At 41.0% G+C, this 18,668-nt stretch overlaps 1 protein-coding gene across 6 annotated transcripts in view; it reads left to right on the plus strand.

Moving 5' to 3' along the window:
• Nucleotides 1–18,668, plus strand: part of boka (BCL2 family apoptosis regulator BOK a) — a 106,361-nt gene that overhangs the window by 40,133 nt on the left and 47,560 nt on the right. For 5 of the 6 annotated variants that reach the window (XM_069896421.1, XM_069896423.1, XM_069896426.1 and 2 more), the window contains one exon: nt 13,552–13,680. In XM_069896421.1, the coding sequence (XP_069752522.1) occupies nt 13,552–13,680 (129 nt within the window). Of the gene's footprint in view, nt 1–13,551; nt 13,681–14,410; nt 16,804–18,668 lie in introns of those variants that run through there. The other variant, XM_069896422.1, reaches the window with a different exon arrangement.

The following is an 18,668-nucleotide window of genomic DNA, read 5'->3' on the forward strand; positions in this document are numbered from 1 at the left end:
TAAGAAGTGAATTATATGTAGGAAGTTGGTGTAGACAAACACTTCCTTGAACCACACAATCAGAATCAGCATTTATTGTCACGAACGTGTCATGAAATTCATTGTTTTGTGCCAGCATCATAGGGCAAACATATCTCCTAACAAAGTAAATAAACATAGTGCGAGAGAAAGTCAAAGCAATATAGTGTCTGTGGTTTATTGTTCATTCAGGAATCTGGTGGTCGGAAGGAAGTAGCTGTCCTTGTATCTTTCTTTGGGTGCTCATCTTCAGGCTCCTGTACCTTTTCCCCAATGGTAGCAGAGTGAAGAGGGCCTGGCCTGGGTGGAGGGGGTCCTTGAGCATGGAGGCTGCTTTCTTAAGACACTGCCTCTTGTAGATGTCCTCAATGGTCACAGGCCAAGTTAACAACTCCTGGAGTTTTTTCTTGTCCTGAACATTGGCACCTCCTTACCAGACAGTGACGCAACCAGCCACAGTACACCCATAGAAGTTTTTGAGGGTCTTCAGTGACATACTGAATCTCCTCAAACACCTCACAAAGTGCAGCCGCTGGTGAGCCTTCTTCATGACTGAATCCGACCAAGAGGTCCCAGGACAGATCCTCAGAAACTTGGAAGTCCTTGACCCTCTCCACTGCTGAGCCCTCGATGAGGACTGAGTCGTGTTCTCCTGACGTCCATAGTCATCTCCTTGGTTTTGCTAACGTTGAGCGCAAAGTTGTTGTTGTGACACCACTCAACGAGCTGATCTGTCTCCCTCCTGTATGCTTCCTTATTGTTGTCTATCATTGTTCCGGCAACCATGGCATTATCAGCAAATTTATAGAGAGTTTTTCCACAAAGTCATGGGTGTTGAGAGATTAGAACAGTGGGCTAAGTAAGCATCCTTGAGGTGCACCTGTGTTGATGATCAGTGAGGAAGACATGTTGTTTCCAATTCGTCCTGACTGTGGTTTTCCAATGAGGAAGGCAGGGATCCAGTTATAGGGGAGAGGTTGGGTTGCAGATGCCCAGGATTTGAAGCTTGTGGACCAGCACTGAGGGAATAATGATGTTGAAGGTTGAGCTGTGGATGATAAAGAGCAGCTGTATGTATGAGTTGCTGTTTTCTAGGAGGTCCATAAGATGCTGGAATCTGTAGCAAAAAACCCAATCTGCTAGAGGAACTCAGTGGGTCGAGTAGCATCAGTGAGAGAGAAAGAATTGTGGACTTTTTGGGGGTCAGACCCTTCATCAAGTCTGAGAGTGAAGAGGGAAGATACCCAGTATAATGAGGACAGGGTGGGAGGGGTTGGTAAACCAGGGAGGGGGTTGAAGGATGTCCCTATCAAACTGTAAAGGGATGTGGGTTAAACCCTCCACCTTGCTGAAATTGGTATGAGGTCATGGATATATTGTGATGGGAGGCTGTGAAGCAAGCGACCAGGTGATTGGGTTGCCTGCACTTCCTGATGGAAGATTTACATCAACAGAGAAGTTTGTTTAGAGAGGAACACTTCTTGGGATCATAATACAACGTAATAATGGAAAAAGCTGCTCATTCTGTGGCATCTGAACCATTCGACGTAGAACCATTCGACTATTGGCACTGACCACAAAGACCATGAAATTTCTTAGCTACTCCAGATGCAGGGTCTGAACCTGAAATACCAATGTTACTTTCTCTGCACGAGTGCTATATTGTGCTAAATCCCTCCAGCAGTTTGTTGTTTGCTGCAGATTCCAGCATCTCCAGATTTTTACTTAATTCCCTCTTGAAAATTAATATTTAATCTGCTCTCATCAATCTTTCACGTATTGCAGACAATATGTGTTTCTTCTAACTTCCACCTATTTACACCACCATTTTCTTTCTCTTGAAGAAAGTTACGAACACATTTCATACATTTAACCATATACAGCACAGAACAGGCCAGTTTGGCCTTACTAATCCATGCCGGAACAAATCCCCACCCTCCTAGTCCCACTGACTAGCACCTTGTCCATACCCCTCCAATCCTCTCCCCTCCATGTAATTATCCAGTCTTTCCTTAAATGTAAATAACGTCCCTGCTTCAGCCACCTCTGCCGAAAGCTTATCCCACATCCCAACCACCTTTTGCGTGAAGAAATTTCCCCTCATGTTCCCCTTATTTACTGCAATGTATTTTTTCTCATTTCATTATTTAGAGTTTTTAATGATCTTTTTGGACTAGTGGGTTGAGTTCTGTCCACTGATTATTTTTTGTTAACAAGTGTACTCAGGATCTTCCCATTATATGCAGTGTAGATCCCTGCGGACATGTGTAGAAAAGTTTGAATTGCCGATTGCCCACTGCTTAGTGTGCCTCACTGAGGAAGTTGTCAACAGGATCTTTAGGTATTCCTATGTAAACAGGACCTTCAGCTTAACTCATCCATGCTAACCAAAATGCTTCCCAGATTTAGTCCCTTTTGTCTGCATTTGGACCATAACCTTCTAAACCAGTGGTTCTCATCTTTTTTCTTTCCACTCACATTCCACTTTAAGTATTCCTTATGCCATAGGTGCTCTGTGATTAGTAAGGGATTGCTTAAGGTGGTACAGAGAGAGAGAGAGAGAGAGAGAGAGAGAGAGAGAGAGAGAGAGAGAGAGCAGTGTGACTAGGTTGGGCGGGAAGGGGGGGAGAGATGGCAGCGTGAATTGGGTGGGCGGGGGGAGGAGAGGGAGATGGCAGTGTGACTCGGGTGGGGGGGAGGAGAGAGGGACGGCACCATGACTCGGGTGGGCTGGGTGGGGGGGTGAGAGAGACGCCAGCGCGACTGGAAGGAGGTGGATACAGCAGTACAATTCAGGTGGGCTTAAATCTGGGGCATCTGGCTTTTATTCTGAAATCCAGAAAAATCCGAAATTCGGAACACACTGTCCCCCATGGGTTCCAGGTTCCAGATAAAGGATTGCGTATCTGTATGTGGGTGAAAGAAAAAGTTTGAAAACCACTGTTTTAATCATACCTAATTGACTCGTTATGTGCACAGTTTCATAACTCCAAAGGAAATGGGCCAATGACAATTTTTCTCAACCAAAATATTTCAGTAATGATAGGGTCTAGAGCAGTGGTTCTCAACTTTCCCTTCCCAGTCACATACCACCTTAAACAATCCCTTACAAATCACAGAGCACCAATGGCAGAGGGATTACTTAAAGTAGTATGTGAGTGGAAAGAGAAAAGTTGAGAACCACTGTTCTCAACCTTTCTGATTTGGAGAAAGAACTGAGTTTAGTATATCTAAGTTTGCTGATGGCAATAAATTGAGAGCAGAAGCAAGTTCAATAAGCTGTGGTCAAGTGGTATACATAAATGTGCTGGAGAAACTCAGCTGGTCAACCAGTATGCATTGTATAGCAAAGATAAGGATACATAAGCAATGTTTCAGGCCTGAGCCTTTCATCAAGGTAATTAGCCAAATGTAGCCAGTTGCCTAAATAAAATGGTGGGGGAGGAGCGCAGGCCCACTGGCAAGAGGCAATGGTTACATAAGGGAGAGAGGGCACACCAGCAAAATGTGGAGGGGAGCCATACAGTTCTCCTGGGGCCACAGCATATTTAAGGGGGGGACGGACACTAACTGAAATCACAATTTTTTAAAATGTTTTTTATGTAAGTCAATAGGAGAAAAGTATGATGAAACCAACTAAATTTGACAGCATCACAGGGAAGGGAGCCCATAAACTTTGACCAGAGTTCTAAGGGGACTTAGGCAAAGAAAAAGGTTGAGAATGGCTGATTTAAATGGTGAAAAGTTGCAGCATGCTGTGCAGCTGAGGGACTTGGGAGTGCTCGCGCATGAATCACAAAATGTTGATTTGCAGGTGCAACAGATAATCAAGATAATGCCCTTCATTGCTAGAGCTATTGAATTTAAGACTGGCAGGTTCTTCTGCAATGGTGAGGCTGCACCAGGAGTAGTGAGTGCAGTTATGGTCTTACTTAAGAAAGGATACTGGCTTTGGAGGCAGCGCAGAGGAGGCTCATCAGGCTGATTCTAGAGATGAGGGAATGAGCTTATAAGGAGAGTTGGAGTCTAAATCATAAGTAAGTCACCTGGGACTACACTCATCGGAATTCATAAGAGTGAGAGGGCATGCTATAGAAATAGGTGACACAGCCTCAAGAATTGGGGGAGTAGGTTTAGGATGGAGATGAGGATGAATGGAATGAGGATGAATGGGAGTAGGTTTAGGATGGAGATGAGGATGAATGGAGATGAATGGGAGTAGGTTTAGGATGGAGATGAGGATGAATGGAGATGAATGGGAGTAGGTTTAGGATGGAGATGAGGATGAATGGAATGAGGATGAATGGGAGTAGGTTTAGGATGAAGATGAGGATGAATGGGAGTAGGTTTAGGATGGAGATGAGGATGAATGAAGATGAATGGGAGTAGGTTTAGGATGGAGATGAGGATGAATGGGGGTAGGTTTAGGATGGAGATGAGGATGAATGGGAGTAGGTTTAGGATGGAGATGAGGATGAATGGAATGAAGATGAATGGGAGTAGGTTTAGGATGGAGATGAGGATGAATGAAGATGAATGGGAGTAGGTTTAGGATTGAGATGAGGATGAATGGGAGTAGGTTTAGGATGGAGATGAGGATGAATGGGAGTAAGTTTAGGATGGAGATGAGGATGAATGAAGATGAATGGGAGTAGGTTTAGGATGGAGATGAGGATGAATGGGAGTAGGTTTAGGATGGAGATGAGGATGAATGGAATGAAGATGAATGGGAGTAGGTTTAGGATGGAGATGAGGATGAATGAAGATGAATGGGAGTAGGTTTAGGATTGAGATGAGGATGAATGAGGATGAATGGGAGTAGGTTTAGGATGGAGATGAGGATGAATGGGAGTAAGTTTAGGATGGAGATGAGGATGAATGAAGATGAATAGGAGTAGGTTTAGGATGGAGATGAGGATGAATGGGGGTAGGTTTAGGATGGAGATGAGGATGAATGGAATGAAGATGAATGGGAGTAGGTTTAGGATGGAGATGAGGATGAATGGGAGTAGGTTTAGTGTCATCATCTGTGGAATTCTCTGCTCAAGAAAGCAGTCGAGGCCCAGATAGATTTTCACATGGTAGGGGATTTTAAGATTATGGGGAAAAGGCAGATAGGTGGAGCTGAGTGCCGGCTCGATGGGCAAGATGGCCATTTCCTGCTCCTATTTCTTTTATCAACCTGTTTCTATGTCTTTTAAACATGGTAATTGTATCCACCTCTACCATTTCCTTTGGTAGCTATACATACATACATACATCTACATACCTATCACCCTCTGTGTGGAAAAAAATTGCCCCTTAGTTCTCATTGATATCTTTTCCTTGGCATGCCCTCTAGTTTTAGACTCCTTTACCTCAGGAAAAAGACTGTGACAATTAATTTCATCTATGCTCCTTGTGATTTGACGCACCTCTATAAGATCACCTCCTCAGCCTCCTGTGCTCCTGGGGAAGAAGCCCCAGCTATTCGGTCTCTCTTTAATGCAAGGCTCCAGTCCTGGCCACACCCTTGTAATTGTTTTGTCATCTGGCAGAACCCAACTCCTCAAAACCTTGCATTATCTGGAGTTAAGCAAAACATTTTGCAGATATTTTCTATTATCAATCTCTAGAAGGTAGAGGTTGCGAGTTTTTTGAGGCAAATACAACTCCAATAAAAATACAGCCTACTCACCATCTAGGACAAAGCACTCAAAAGCATATCTTGAGTAAATTGCAGCTTAGCAATTCAGCTATCTACTGGTGTCAGGATGACCTGTACCATGACAGCAGGTACCAGGGAGTTGCACACTACCCTGACAGATGTATGTCACCATCTCTTCAACCTCAATGGTCTAAATGGTGGCACTCTCTCTCAATAATAATGTTATCTTGACTCAATAGACATAGAAGAGAATGGCGATTTAGGAAAAGCTAATAAATGTGGCCAACTGCACCCACACCCCATGTAGAAATGATTGTATAATCTTCTCAAAACTCCAACATAGTTCTGAAATGCAAATTGACATTTTCTGTGCTCCATCTTATGACTCAGATTTGAGTTCACAGCTTCATGTAGAGGTGACTTCCCAGTGACTAAATCTGCAAATAATTTTTTGTTCATGCACATCCTTTTTCCTTCATTTCCAATTATCACTTGGATCATTTTTTGTTTGTTTCGGAAAAATTTTCATCACAGAATAAAGGTGATCCTCAATATGAGGGTTTAATGCCAGCTCTTCTGACCCACAAACGGAAACAAAAAGAGTTATTTCGGGAGGAGTCACATGATGGAGTAGTGGCTGGTCGGGAAAATCAGCCTTCTCCAGGAAAATAGGAAAAATGTTAGGAAAAAGCAAAGCATGACATAAATAAAATATAAGAAATAGAACATAAAGATACAGAGAAGAGAACGAAGATGGCTTCCAAGAAGGAGAAAGAAAGAACAAATGGAAAAAAAGTAGAAAAGTTGCTGGAGAAGAAAGAAGAAGGCCTGAACTGCAAGAAGGAACAAGGCGCTGTGGTGGCGAGGAGTGCCCGACCCTCGATGTCGGCGCCTGCCCTGCGGAGTCGTAAATCACCAGCCGGTAGACTACAAAAATGGCTCTTGCAGCCAAACAAAAGTGTGCAGTGCGCAATTGAAGGAGAAAGAGGACACCAGTGGGAGGGGGGCTCAGCAGAGGAGTGGGCTGTCACAGCGTGAACAGCTGAGGGACGCCCGACACCAGGGCTCTCAGCTGGAGGACAAGGAAGACAGCAGAAGAGGGAGCAATGAAACAGACGTGGGAGATAGACGGAGGGATGACCGACAAGAAGACTAAAGTCAGGAAGCACAACAGACGAGCAGCTCAGGAGGGGAGGCCCAGCAAGAAGAAGAGGCCCAGCAAGAAGGAGAGGCCCAGCAAGAAGGAGAGGCCCAGCAAGAAGGAGAGGCCCAGCAAGAAGGAGAGGCCCAGCAAGAAGGAGAGGCCCAGCAAGAAGGAGAGGCCCAGCAAGAAGGAGAGGCCCAGCAAGAAGGAGAGGCCCAGCAAGAAGGAGAGGCCCAGCAAGAAGGAGAGGCCCAGCAAGAAGGAGAGGCCCAGCAAGAAGGAGAGGCCCAGCAAGAAGGAGAGGCCCAGCAAGAAGGAGAGGCCCAGCAAGAAGGAGAGGCCCAGCAAGAAGGAGAGGCCCAGCAAGAAGGAGAGGCCCAGCAAGAAGGAGAGGCCCAGCAAGAAGGAGAGGCCCAGCAAGAAGGAGAGGCCCAGCAAGAAGGAGAGGCCCAGCAAGAAGGAGAGGCCCAGCAAGAAGGAGAGGCCCAGCAAGAAGGAGAGGCCCAGCAAGAAGGAGAGGCCCAGCAAGAAGGAGAGGCCCAGCAAGAAGGAGAGGCCCAGCAAGAAGGAGAGGCCCAGCAAGAAGGAGAGGCCCAGCAAGAAGGAGAGGCCCAGCAAGAAGGAGAGGCCCAGCAAGAAGGAGAGGCCCAGCAAGAAGGAGAGGCCCAGCAAGAAGGAGAGGCCCAGCAAGAAGGAGAGGCCCAGCAAGAAGGAGAGGCCCAGCAAGAAGGAGAGGCCCAGCAAGAAGGAGAGGCCCAGCAAGAAGGAGAGGCCCAGCAAGAAGGAGAGGCCCAGCAAGAAGGAGAGGCCCAGCAAGAAGGAGAGGCCCAGCAAGAAGGAGAGGCCCAGCAAGAAGGAGAGGCCCAGCAAGAAGGAGAGGCCCAGCAAGAAGGAGAGGCCCAGCAAGAAGGAGAGGCCCAGCAAGAAGGAGAGGCCCAGCAAGAAGGAGAGGCCCAGCAAGAAGGAGAGGCCCAGCAAGAAGGAGAGGCCCGACAAAGTGATATAAGTAGCTCATCAGGAAAAACAGAAGAGACTCAGACACAAAGAAGAGAAGAAGAAGACACAAACACAGTTACAGACACAGAAGAAAAGGAAGAAGAAGACCAACATCTTCACAGAGAAATAGAAGATAAAACTGATGGACACAGAGAAATAGTCTTTTTTGAAGAATGAATGAGGTCACTAAAAGAATGGTTGTCATTATAGTTTAATGTAATTAAAGGGAAAATGAAAAGAACAGAAGATAAAAATGCAAAGGTTAGAACTGGTAATGACAGAAATAGGGAAAAGAGTAGAGAATGTGGAAGAGCAGGAAACGGCTGTAGAAATGGAAGTAAATGACTTAAGAGAAAAATTGGAAGAAAGTGACCAAAAAATTAAAGAGACACAAGTTGTTATCTCAGAAAATTGATATGTTGGAAAATTATAGTAGGTAAAAAAAATATAAAAATAGTGGTCCTGAAGGAGGGTGAAGAAGGCACAGATATGAAGGAATTTGTAAAAGGATAGATCATGAAGGTCCTGGGAATGACAGAAATGCGGGAAGAAATGGAAGTTGAAAGAGCACACAGAGCATTAGCTCTGAAACCTCAGATACATCAAAAACCAAGATCCATCTTAATAAAATTTTTGAGATACACGACAAGAGAAAATATACTGGAATGGGCAAGGAATAAAGTTAAAGAAGATAATAAACCATTGGAATACAAGGGTCAAAAAATATTTTTTACCCATACATAAGTTTTGAACTCTTAAAGAGGAGGAAGGAGTTTAATACAGCAAAATCGATTTTATGGAAAAAAGGTTACAAATTCATGTTAAGACATCCAGCCGTGCTTAAAATATTTATACCCAGGGAGCAAAACAGACTGTTCTCGGATCCAGAGAAAGCGCAAGAATTCGCAGAACATTTGCAGGACAGGAGAAGAGATGTAACAAGAATGAAGAACGGCGATAAAGTATATATAAAGATGTAAAAACAATGTATATATAAAGAACTTAAGAAGGAAAAGAGAAGGGAAGGAAGGGAGTAAGGAGGGAAAAAAAGAAGAGAGAGAGCTTTGTTATATGTGTTTTTTAAAAAAAAGTGTTTTCTGGAGAGGGCTGGGTAGAGGGGGAATAACCGTCACTGCAAAATCAGTTGACACTATGAACAAGATCGCAATCCAAATGAAAAGGGGAGTTGTGATTGCCTGGCAAGGGATATGGGGCAACTCAGAGGGGGGGGGGGCGATTCTTTTGGGGTTAAGGTATTAGTGGATGTGGGAACTGCGGGGGTAATTTATGTCTTTAATGTGTTGTCGTACATTAAATGTAATAAGAGAAAACTAAGAGAAGAAAATGGGGAAAAGGGGGGTGGAGGTGGTGAAGAGGTGGAAAAGAAGTGTATGTAAGATGTAAGATGGCCATGTTGAACTATATGACTATAAACATTAATGGAATACATAACCAAATTAAATTATTGAAGAAGGAAAAAATAGATATAACATTTGTGCAGGAAACACATCTAACTGAAGCAGAACATAATAAATTAAAGAGAGACTGGGTAGGGCACTTAGCGGCAGCATCATATAATTCAAAAGCTAGAGGTGTAGCCATACTAGTTAACATAAATGTACCAATCAAAATAGAGGAGGAAATAATAGATCCGGCAGGGGGGTATGCAATGATAAAATGTCAGATATACTCAAAATTTTGGAATTTGCTCAATATATATGTACCTAACGAGGAGGGTCAAAAGTTTATGCAGGATATTTTTTTGAAGATTGTAGATACACAAGGAAATATATTGATAGGAGGGGATCTTAACCTTAATTAGGACCCAATGTTGGATAAAACTGGACAAAAGACAAGTAAAAAGAATAAAGTAGCCAAATTTATGGTTAAATCAATGCAGGAAATGAAACTTATGGATATATGGAGGAGGCAACACCCAAGAGAGAAGGAATTTTCATATTATTCGAGAAGGCACAAAATTTACTCAAGGATTGATATGTTTTTGTTGTCAGCCCATATTCAAGGGAGAGTTAGGAAAACTGAGTATAAAGCTAGACTACTATCAGATCATTTACCCCAATTATTAGCAATGGAACTGGAGGACATCCCATCAAGAACATATAGATAGAGGTTAAACTCCATGCTACTTAAAAGGCAGGAATTTAGGGAGTTTATTGAACGTCAAATTAAAACATATTTTGAAATAAACATAGGATCAGTGAAAGACAAATTTATATTATGGGATGCAATGAAAGCCTTCATTAGAGGGCAGATAAGAAGTTGTGTGACTAAGATGAAAAAGGATTACAATCGGTAAATAAAGCAGCTGGAAAGGGAGATAGTAACGAAAATGAGAGAATTGGCAGACAAAAAAATAAAATACAAAACATTACAAATGTACAAGGTGGAGAAGAACATAATGAAAACAAAGCAAAAGTATTACGATCTGGGAGAAAAAATACATAAGATATTAGCCTGGCAACTTAAAACAGAACAAGCTAAAAGAACGATACTGGCATCAAGGAAAAAAGATAAACAAATTGCGTATAACCCAACAGAGATTAATGAAAATTTTAAGGAATTTTATGAACAATTGTATCAACTAAGAATGAGGGGAAAGATGATAAAATAGAGGAATTTTTAGCTAAAATTGAACTGTGGAAATTGCAAGAAGAGGAACAAAACAAACTAATAAAACCATTTGAAATAGAGGAAGTACAGGATATATTAGAAAAGCTGCTGAACAATAAAACACCAGAAGAGGATGGATTTCCAATAGAATTTTAAAAAACATTTAAAGAGTTATTAATTCTTCCTCTCCTGGAAGTAATGAACCAGATAGAAGAAACACAAAACTTGCCAGATTCATGTAAGATAGCATTAATTGCAGTAATACCAAAGATGGGGAAGGACTCATTAACACCAGCATCATATAGACCAATATCTCTACTTAACTCAGATTTTAAAATAATAGTGAAATAATTAGCTAACAGATTGGCCGATTGTGTGCCTAAAATAGTAAAACAGGATCAAACTGGATTTATTAAGAAAAGACGAACAGCGGACAATGTCTGTAAACTTATTAATCTAATCCATGCAGTTCAAGGAAATAAGAAACCAACAGTGGTTGTTGCTCTAGATGCTGAAAAAGCCTTTGACAGAGTAGAATGGAACTACTTATTTAAAGTATTACAGAAATTCAATCTACCAGAAAAATATATAAATTGGAATAAAGTATTATATAATGGACCGTTGGAGAAGGTAGTAGTAAATGGATATGTATCAAGTCACTTTAAATTAAGTAGGTCAACTAGACAGGGATGTCCACTATCCCCCTCATTGTTCGCCTTAGCAATAGAACCTTTGGCAGAACTGATAAGAATAGAAAATAAAATAAAAGGGATAAAAATAAAGGAGAAGGAGTATAAAATCAGCTTATTTGCAGATGACATCATAGTATACCTAACAGGACCAGAGGTATTAGTAAAAGAATTGTATAAGAAATTGAAGGAATATGGAGAAATATCGGGGTACAAGATCAATGCAAATAAAAGTAAGGTGATGCCAATGAGTAACGCAGACTATGCAGAATTTAAAAAAGAATCACCGTTTAAATGGCAAGCACAAGCAATCCGATACCTAGGGATCAAGTTAGATAATAACTTAAGCCACTTGTACAAACTAAATTATCAGCCACTAATAAAGAAATTGCAGGAAGACTTTGAACATTGGAAAGAATTACCGCTATCGTTTATAGGGAGGGTAAACTGCATTAAAATGAATGTGTTCCTTATTACAATACTTATTTCAAATGTTACCAATTCCTTTAAGAGAACAATTCTTTAATGAACTGAAGAGAATAATAAGGAAATTCTTGTGGAAAGGAAGGAAACTAAGGGTAGCATTACATAAATTAGTAGAGAGGTATAATCAAGGTGATTTGCAGTTACCAAATTTTAGTTATTATTATAGAGCTGCACAATTAAGGTGTTTATCAGATTTTTACCAGACAAGGGAAAAATCAGACTGGACTAAGATAAAACTGGATAAAATAGGGGAGAAGGTACCGGAACATATACTTTATAAGTGGGATGAAAAGCTGGTGCAATATAAAAACTCACCAGTACTGCATCATTTACTTAATACATGGAAGAAGATCCACTTAGAAAGGAAAAAAAAATGAATGATCAAATACCAAAATTACTATTGACGCAAAATCCACTAATCCCTTTTACAATAGACAATATTTCCTTTAGAGAATGGGAGAGAAAAGGAATCAAAAGAATAGAAAATTGTTTTTTGGGAAATAATTTATTAACATTTGAACAATTGAAGTACAAATATGGAATAACTCATGGTAGAATATTTGCATATCATCAACTGAAAGCTTATTTAAAGGATAAATTGAGAAACAGCTTGAGATTATCTGAAGGAAGCAGCTTTGAATATGTGATTACAGACACAATGATAATTAAAAGATTTATTACCAACATGTACATTAAGCTGTAAGATAAGGAAAATGAAATAAACTATAAACCTAAGCAGAAGTGGGAAAAGGATCTAAACATAAATGTTAAAAAATGAAGTATGGGAAAAGTTATGTTCTGGAACTCTGAAGAATACAATAAATACAAAGTTACGCATGATACAGTATAATTGGTTCCACAGGGTATATTTTACTCCTCAAAAATTACAAGAATGGGATTCAACATTATCGGATAGATGTTTTCGCTGTAAGAAGGAAATGGGAACAATGTTACATGTAACTTGGGCATGTACGAAAGTGAATACGTTTTGAGAAGAACTAAATCAGATACTAAATAAAATTACAAAAAATAACATACCAAAAAAAACCCAGATATTTCTTTTAAGTAACATAAGAAGTAGAGAATTAGGCCTCAAATTGGATAAAGTGCAAAAAAAATTCATTATGAAGGCCTTAGCGATAGCAAATAATGTATAATGTCAACTTAGAAAATGGAAGAGAGTCTGAGTATATAGCAATGGTACAGAGAAATTAATAAATGTATTCCATTGGAAAAAAATAACATATGATTTTAAAAAATAAAGTCACAATGTTTGAACAAATTTGGGAACCATACATGGAACATATCAGAGAGAGCTTGCCTACGACCTCCATCCCCTAAAATGAGAATGAAAATGATAAGAAGACAAAACGACTAGATTCAGTGTGTAAGAAATAGATGACGCATTTTTCTTGTTTATTTTCCTTTAAGTGAAGATATTGTTTTATGGTTTTATTATATTGTATATGTTGAATATTTATGGGTTTTGGAGGGGGGTGGGTATAGGGGAGGGAGGGAAAGGGGGAAAAAAAACCACTGTGTAAATTTAATGAGAAACGTTTTTACATATTTTGGTTGATATGGTGCCTAGTGTGAAAAATAAAAAAAGAGAGTTATTTCGAGTGTCTGTGGATGTCAACATTTGTTCCGATGTCACCATCTCCTGTCCAGTCCAGCGGTGAACCTGAGCTCCAGGCATCTGTCATGCTCCTAAACTCCTGGTTCCAACCCCCCACTCCATGTGATTAAGAGGCCTTCAGGAGCCCTGCTTGCCATCAGCATCTTCACAAATCCTGGCCTGACACCTGGATCCTAGAAGTTGGTGGTCTGCAGCCTGGTTGGAGGCCGTTAGTGTTCCGCCCTGTGGTGTCTGCTGCTGGATCTGCACCTGTCCAGTTGCTTCTGCAATGTAATGTATATTTTATTTATTTTTTCTTTAGGTGACGAATTAGAGTACATCAGACCGAATGTCTACAGGAACATTGCCAAACAACTGAACATCTCAGTCACTGCTGAGAGCATCGTTTCAGATGCGTTCCTGGCTGTTGCTGCAGAACTTTTCTCTGCAGGTAATTAATAACAATAATGAGTTCACTGTTATCCACAATGTACCTATGACCAAAATTCTTACTTTCTCCAGCCAAAGAGGTACTTATAGAGATAAACTAATTGAATTACATTAAAAGACTAAATAAATACATATAATAGATAATATTCACTAATGCTCATGCAAAAAAAGCGACTTCAATAGGGCAGACAGTCCATGATTAGTGTGTCATAGGGAGGTTCAGGACTCTGATCGTTGTTGGAAAGAAACTATTCTTCAACCCCGATGTGCTGATTTTTAGGCTTCTGTACTGTCTGATCAAAGGTAACAATGAGAAGAAGTTGTGACAGGCTGATTGTCCTTCACATAGATGTCTGCAATGGATAGCAGGTCAGAGCCCATGATTGATCTGGCTACCTTCTGTGTTGCTGGGGAGTTGTATTGCCAAGCCGGGCCGTGATACTTTTCAAAGTTTGATAGAGTATCTGACAGCGTCAGTTAACTTCAACGTGAAAGCTCCTTCGAAAGTAAATGCTTTGGTGGGCCTTCTTCACGGGCACGTCAGTGTGCTGGCTCCAGAAATGCTTATTAATTTGTACATGGGTGGGAACAACATGTTGCTGCTCCCCTTTCTTCTATATCTGTTATCTGCAAATTAATTAATCATTAATTCCTTTTATCAGGCACACATTTTTCTGCCCGCGGCTAATCATTTTGCATATTTTGCATTTCTGCCATTTCTTTCCCTGCAGCCCCTTTAACAGAGAGGATTGTGAAGAAACAATCTGCTCCTCTTTACTGGGGACACAACAGAGACTGCAGATGCTGGAATCTGGAGCCACAAACAATCTGCCAGAGGATCAGTGGGAGAAAAGAAATGGTCAGTGTTTTGGACTGGAACCTTTCATCATGCAGCCTTGAACCACTGACCCTTCTGTTTCTCCCACTGATGCTGCTCGACCTGCTGAGTTCCTCTTTACTGACGGGGGAGAACTATAGAACTATTGCTGTGGTGAAGTGATGACTCTGCTTGGCATATCCTCATTAAAAAGAGAGAACTGGACCAAAAGCTGCAGCTTGAGTTGTGTTCAGTTAATAAACAGTTGTTACCAGCTCACAAGTAAAAACACTCCCTTTTCTCATTTTAGTGCATTTCTACCTCATCTCTGGAGAATTTATTATGTTTTGTGCACACTGTAATTTAGTTTTGGGTTTGGCTATCCTTCATGTGTAATGATTGCATAGATTCCAGTCCAGATGTCATAGACGTGCCCAGAATCACATTAAAAATAGAATGGAATGATGTCATGTTTTCCACAGAGTACGATTGAGGTACTGGTCAGTTGAAAGATTTATATCAGGGTAGTTTGGGTTATGTTTATCAGGTGAGAGTATTAAGGGGAGGCGAGGGCATTTTGTGTCACCGTTCTTTTATCCAGCATCTCCAGCAAAGTTAGGTGATTGTACATCGCCAGTGCTCACGAACAAGCACCAGGGCTTGGCCTGGCTGGTGGGGCGAGGAGCCCTCCTGGTCAGATCCTTCCTGTACAATAGGAACGTTCACCCACAGCGAACCTTGTCCCCAAGATGAATGTGGTGGAGAGGAGACAGCTGCCCTCCTCTGTGTAGAATGTAGATTTGCTACGAGTGTGAGTGTGGGGGGTCCTTGTCACAGTTCATCCCCAGCAGCATTATGACTCTCTGATTTATGGGCTGTTCCCAGGAACTCACAAAGAGTCAGGCATCCAGAACTGATGGAAGACCATCAACTCGATGAAAGGCACCCTTGGGTCTCCCTGAAAAGTGTTGGTCTTTCAGCACACAGAGAGGGAATGCTACCGACTGGCACATTCCAGGCTGCAGGAATAAGTGCTGAGGTACAGCCAACCTGAGGGCTCTGTGGGGAAGGACCACAGTCTAGAGTCCTTCTGCTACCTTGCATTGAGGGGCAGAGACTGAGGGGAAGCCCCTCAAACAAAAGAGGGCAAAGTAGCAAGATGCCAAAATGGTGTCAATGCTTTTAAATGTGACTATGTACAGTGATGGAAATGTATGGATACGACACCAAGGGTGTGAAGAGACTTTGAACGGTTTACACTTTGTAAAGAATTCATTGTGAATAAAGTCTATTTTTGGTTTAAAAAAATCTACAGCAGTCAGATGGTTGCAAAGGTTGGTTCGTACACAAGCAAGCTCTGCAACTCCAGAATTATGTTAATCTGATGTTCACGCTGACATATGATTAATATAGAGACTTGATGCAGATGGAAAGGGCTGAATATTCTTTGTCTATGCAGTACCCTTTTATACGTCAGTGAAGATAATCTATTGATATAATTATGGTCGTGTATAGCACAGTTTTTTTTACTTGCATTTTTAATTTTTATTACAAGTTCCTACCAAACTATAAAAATGAAGCTTGAGTTACCTAGGAATTTGTCGCACAATGTGTGTAAGAATGTGGGTAATTCACTTCTTTTCATTCTCAAATTCCCTGGTGTATGAGGGGAATTTGTGAGAAAGTTTGACACTTCTTTAACTTGTCCCTGAGGGCTTGAGTGCAGTCAAATGACTCTGTATGAGCGGCAAACTTTACTCAATCACGGTGCTCTATCATGTTGTTCACACTGTACTCGTTGGAGTACTTTTAGCTCTTTACACTGAGAAAGAGTGTGCCCACAGGATACCTAACTATAGATAGTGCATTAAAAGGTCATTATGCCTGAAGAACAATGTAGGATAGCTGACCAGATACCAAATTCAGTTTGTGAAGGTTGCCTTGTCGGGAGCCAGGAAGTGTATAGTGGTCACATGGAAGTCCGACTCCCAACTAAATGCTACATGACAGAATATGGAAATGTACTGTTGTATTCCCCGGAAACAATATCACATACAATTTGAAGAAGAATTATGGCACGTTTGTTAGGGTGTGGCAACCCTATCTGCAACACATTGATACACAGATGCAATTATACCCCTTCTGAATAAAAGAAATGCAACAATCCATGCCAGTAGTGAAATGATTGAGATCAATGAAGTGGGTCACATGTTCTTGTATTTTGTCCCTCATCTTCTTTATTTTAGGTTTGCTTAAGTTCCCTTAAGGGTTTGTGACTTTACTGATATTTGGTTCTTTGTAATTGTTTAATCTATATAATCTTTTTCTTTGTTGTATTATGGAATGAGAGGGAGGGGAGAGGAGTAGGGGAAAAATAGACTCTATGTTATAAACTATTGTTGAAAGGGATTGGGTTGTTTGTTTGGATTTGTATGAGTCTTTGAAAATCAAAAATAATATATTCAATAAAAAAGAACCACGAAGGACAGTGGTTTTCAAACTGAACTCCCTAAACTCACATTCCACCTTAAGCAATCCCTATGCCATAGATGCTCTGTGATTAGTAAAGGATTACTTAAGGTGGGATGTGAGTGGGAAGGGAAGGTTGAGAACCACTGATCTAGACCCAAATGTTTCTGAAATACTTTGCTTGAGAAAAATTGTCATTGGCCCATTTTTTTTGGAGTTATGAAACCAGGCACATAACGAGTCAATTAAGGATGATTAAATCACTGGTTTTCAAACTTTTTCTTTTGTTACGAGCCCAGAGGACCCTAAAACCCAGCAGCAATAGATATTCACCAAGACAAATGGTTACTTAAACAAAAGTTGCTGTTAATTATCTTTAATCATGAAGACAGAATCACACTTCAACTTATCACTATTGACTTAAATAACCTAATTAACCCCCTTCTAATTCTAAACGCACGTGTATGTAATGTGCGTGCAAGTTCAGAAAAGTTATTTGGATCACAGTCTAATCTCACTTCTCATTCCTCCAAGTTCACTGGTTGCAGGCAATTCTTAGACTGTGGACAGAATTTAACATTTATTAAGTTCACCAGGCTTTGGTGCTTGGAAGGTAAATGGTTACCGCTCAGGAAGGTTCTTGTCAGTTTATAGAGAGAGATTTGTTGTTCGCTGGACACCCACAACTGATTCCTTTTAATCAGCCACTTCAGTGTCTTGCCGAAGAAATGCCTCCTCAGGGTTCTCCAGATGATAACCTCTTTCTTTCAGGTCACCACAGAGTTCCTTTTTGTTTCCCTCATTTCAAGTGAAACATTTGACAGCCAATCCTCTCCTCTTGCATGATCTGTGTGTGTGTGTGTGTGTGTGTGTGTCTCTCTCTCTCTCTCAGAGAGAAAACCTGTTTTACTCTCTCTGCAACATCACATGACCCCCCCCCTTAGAAAAGCAAGTTCCATTCCAGACCGTCTCCGACAAGTTCTTTCATCTGTTGCCTTTTTGTAAGCAACAATCCATTAGTGAAGTCCCTTGGGTACTCTCCAAAGCTTTTGCAAAGGCTCTGGGGCCTATATGTCTAGTATTAGCAGAGCTCCAGTATTTTAAATAAGATCTGTTTTAAAGTGTTTGTATGTGACCTATACTCAAAAAACCTGCCCCAATTTATCTCCCAAAAACATATTTATTTTCAAACAAAACATAATCTGTCACACTTTCCACCCACATACCACCTTAAGCAATCCCTTACTAATCACAGAGTATCTCTGGCATGGAGATGGAATGTGAGTTTAGGGGGCAGTTTGAAAACCACTGATGTAGGACATAGAATTTGTGGATGAATAGGATTTGATCCTTGAACAGAAGATAGTTTAGATTACAAAATTAGGAAGAAAATAGGATTCAAGGATAATATCCAAGTCGTTGCCTTAAGCTGTGATGGTGAAATGGCCCAGGAAGCAGAGGATCTTCGGTAGATTCCCACTTAACAACAAGCTGAATGGAAACATGGCTTAATCATTGAGCTAACAACAGAAAGCAGTTGAGAGCTGAATGGTATCAATGTGAGGGGCTGTTGCTGTTATGTTGATGGCTATCAGTGGGAAATAATTTACCAGGAATAACCTGATGAATTTGATGATTGTAGATTGATCATCAGAGCACTGCTGTGTACAAATGCGGGAGGGAACTTTCACCCAGAGGGTGGT

The sequence above is a fragment of the Narcine bancroftii genome, chromosome 9 (genome assembly GCF_036971445.1).
Source record: "Narcine bancroftii isolate sNarBan1 chromosome 9, sNarBan1.hap1, whole genome shotgun sequence".
NCBI lineage: Eukaryota > Metazoa > Chordata > Chondrichthyes > Torpediniformes > Narcinidae > Narcine > Narcine bancroftii.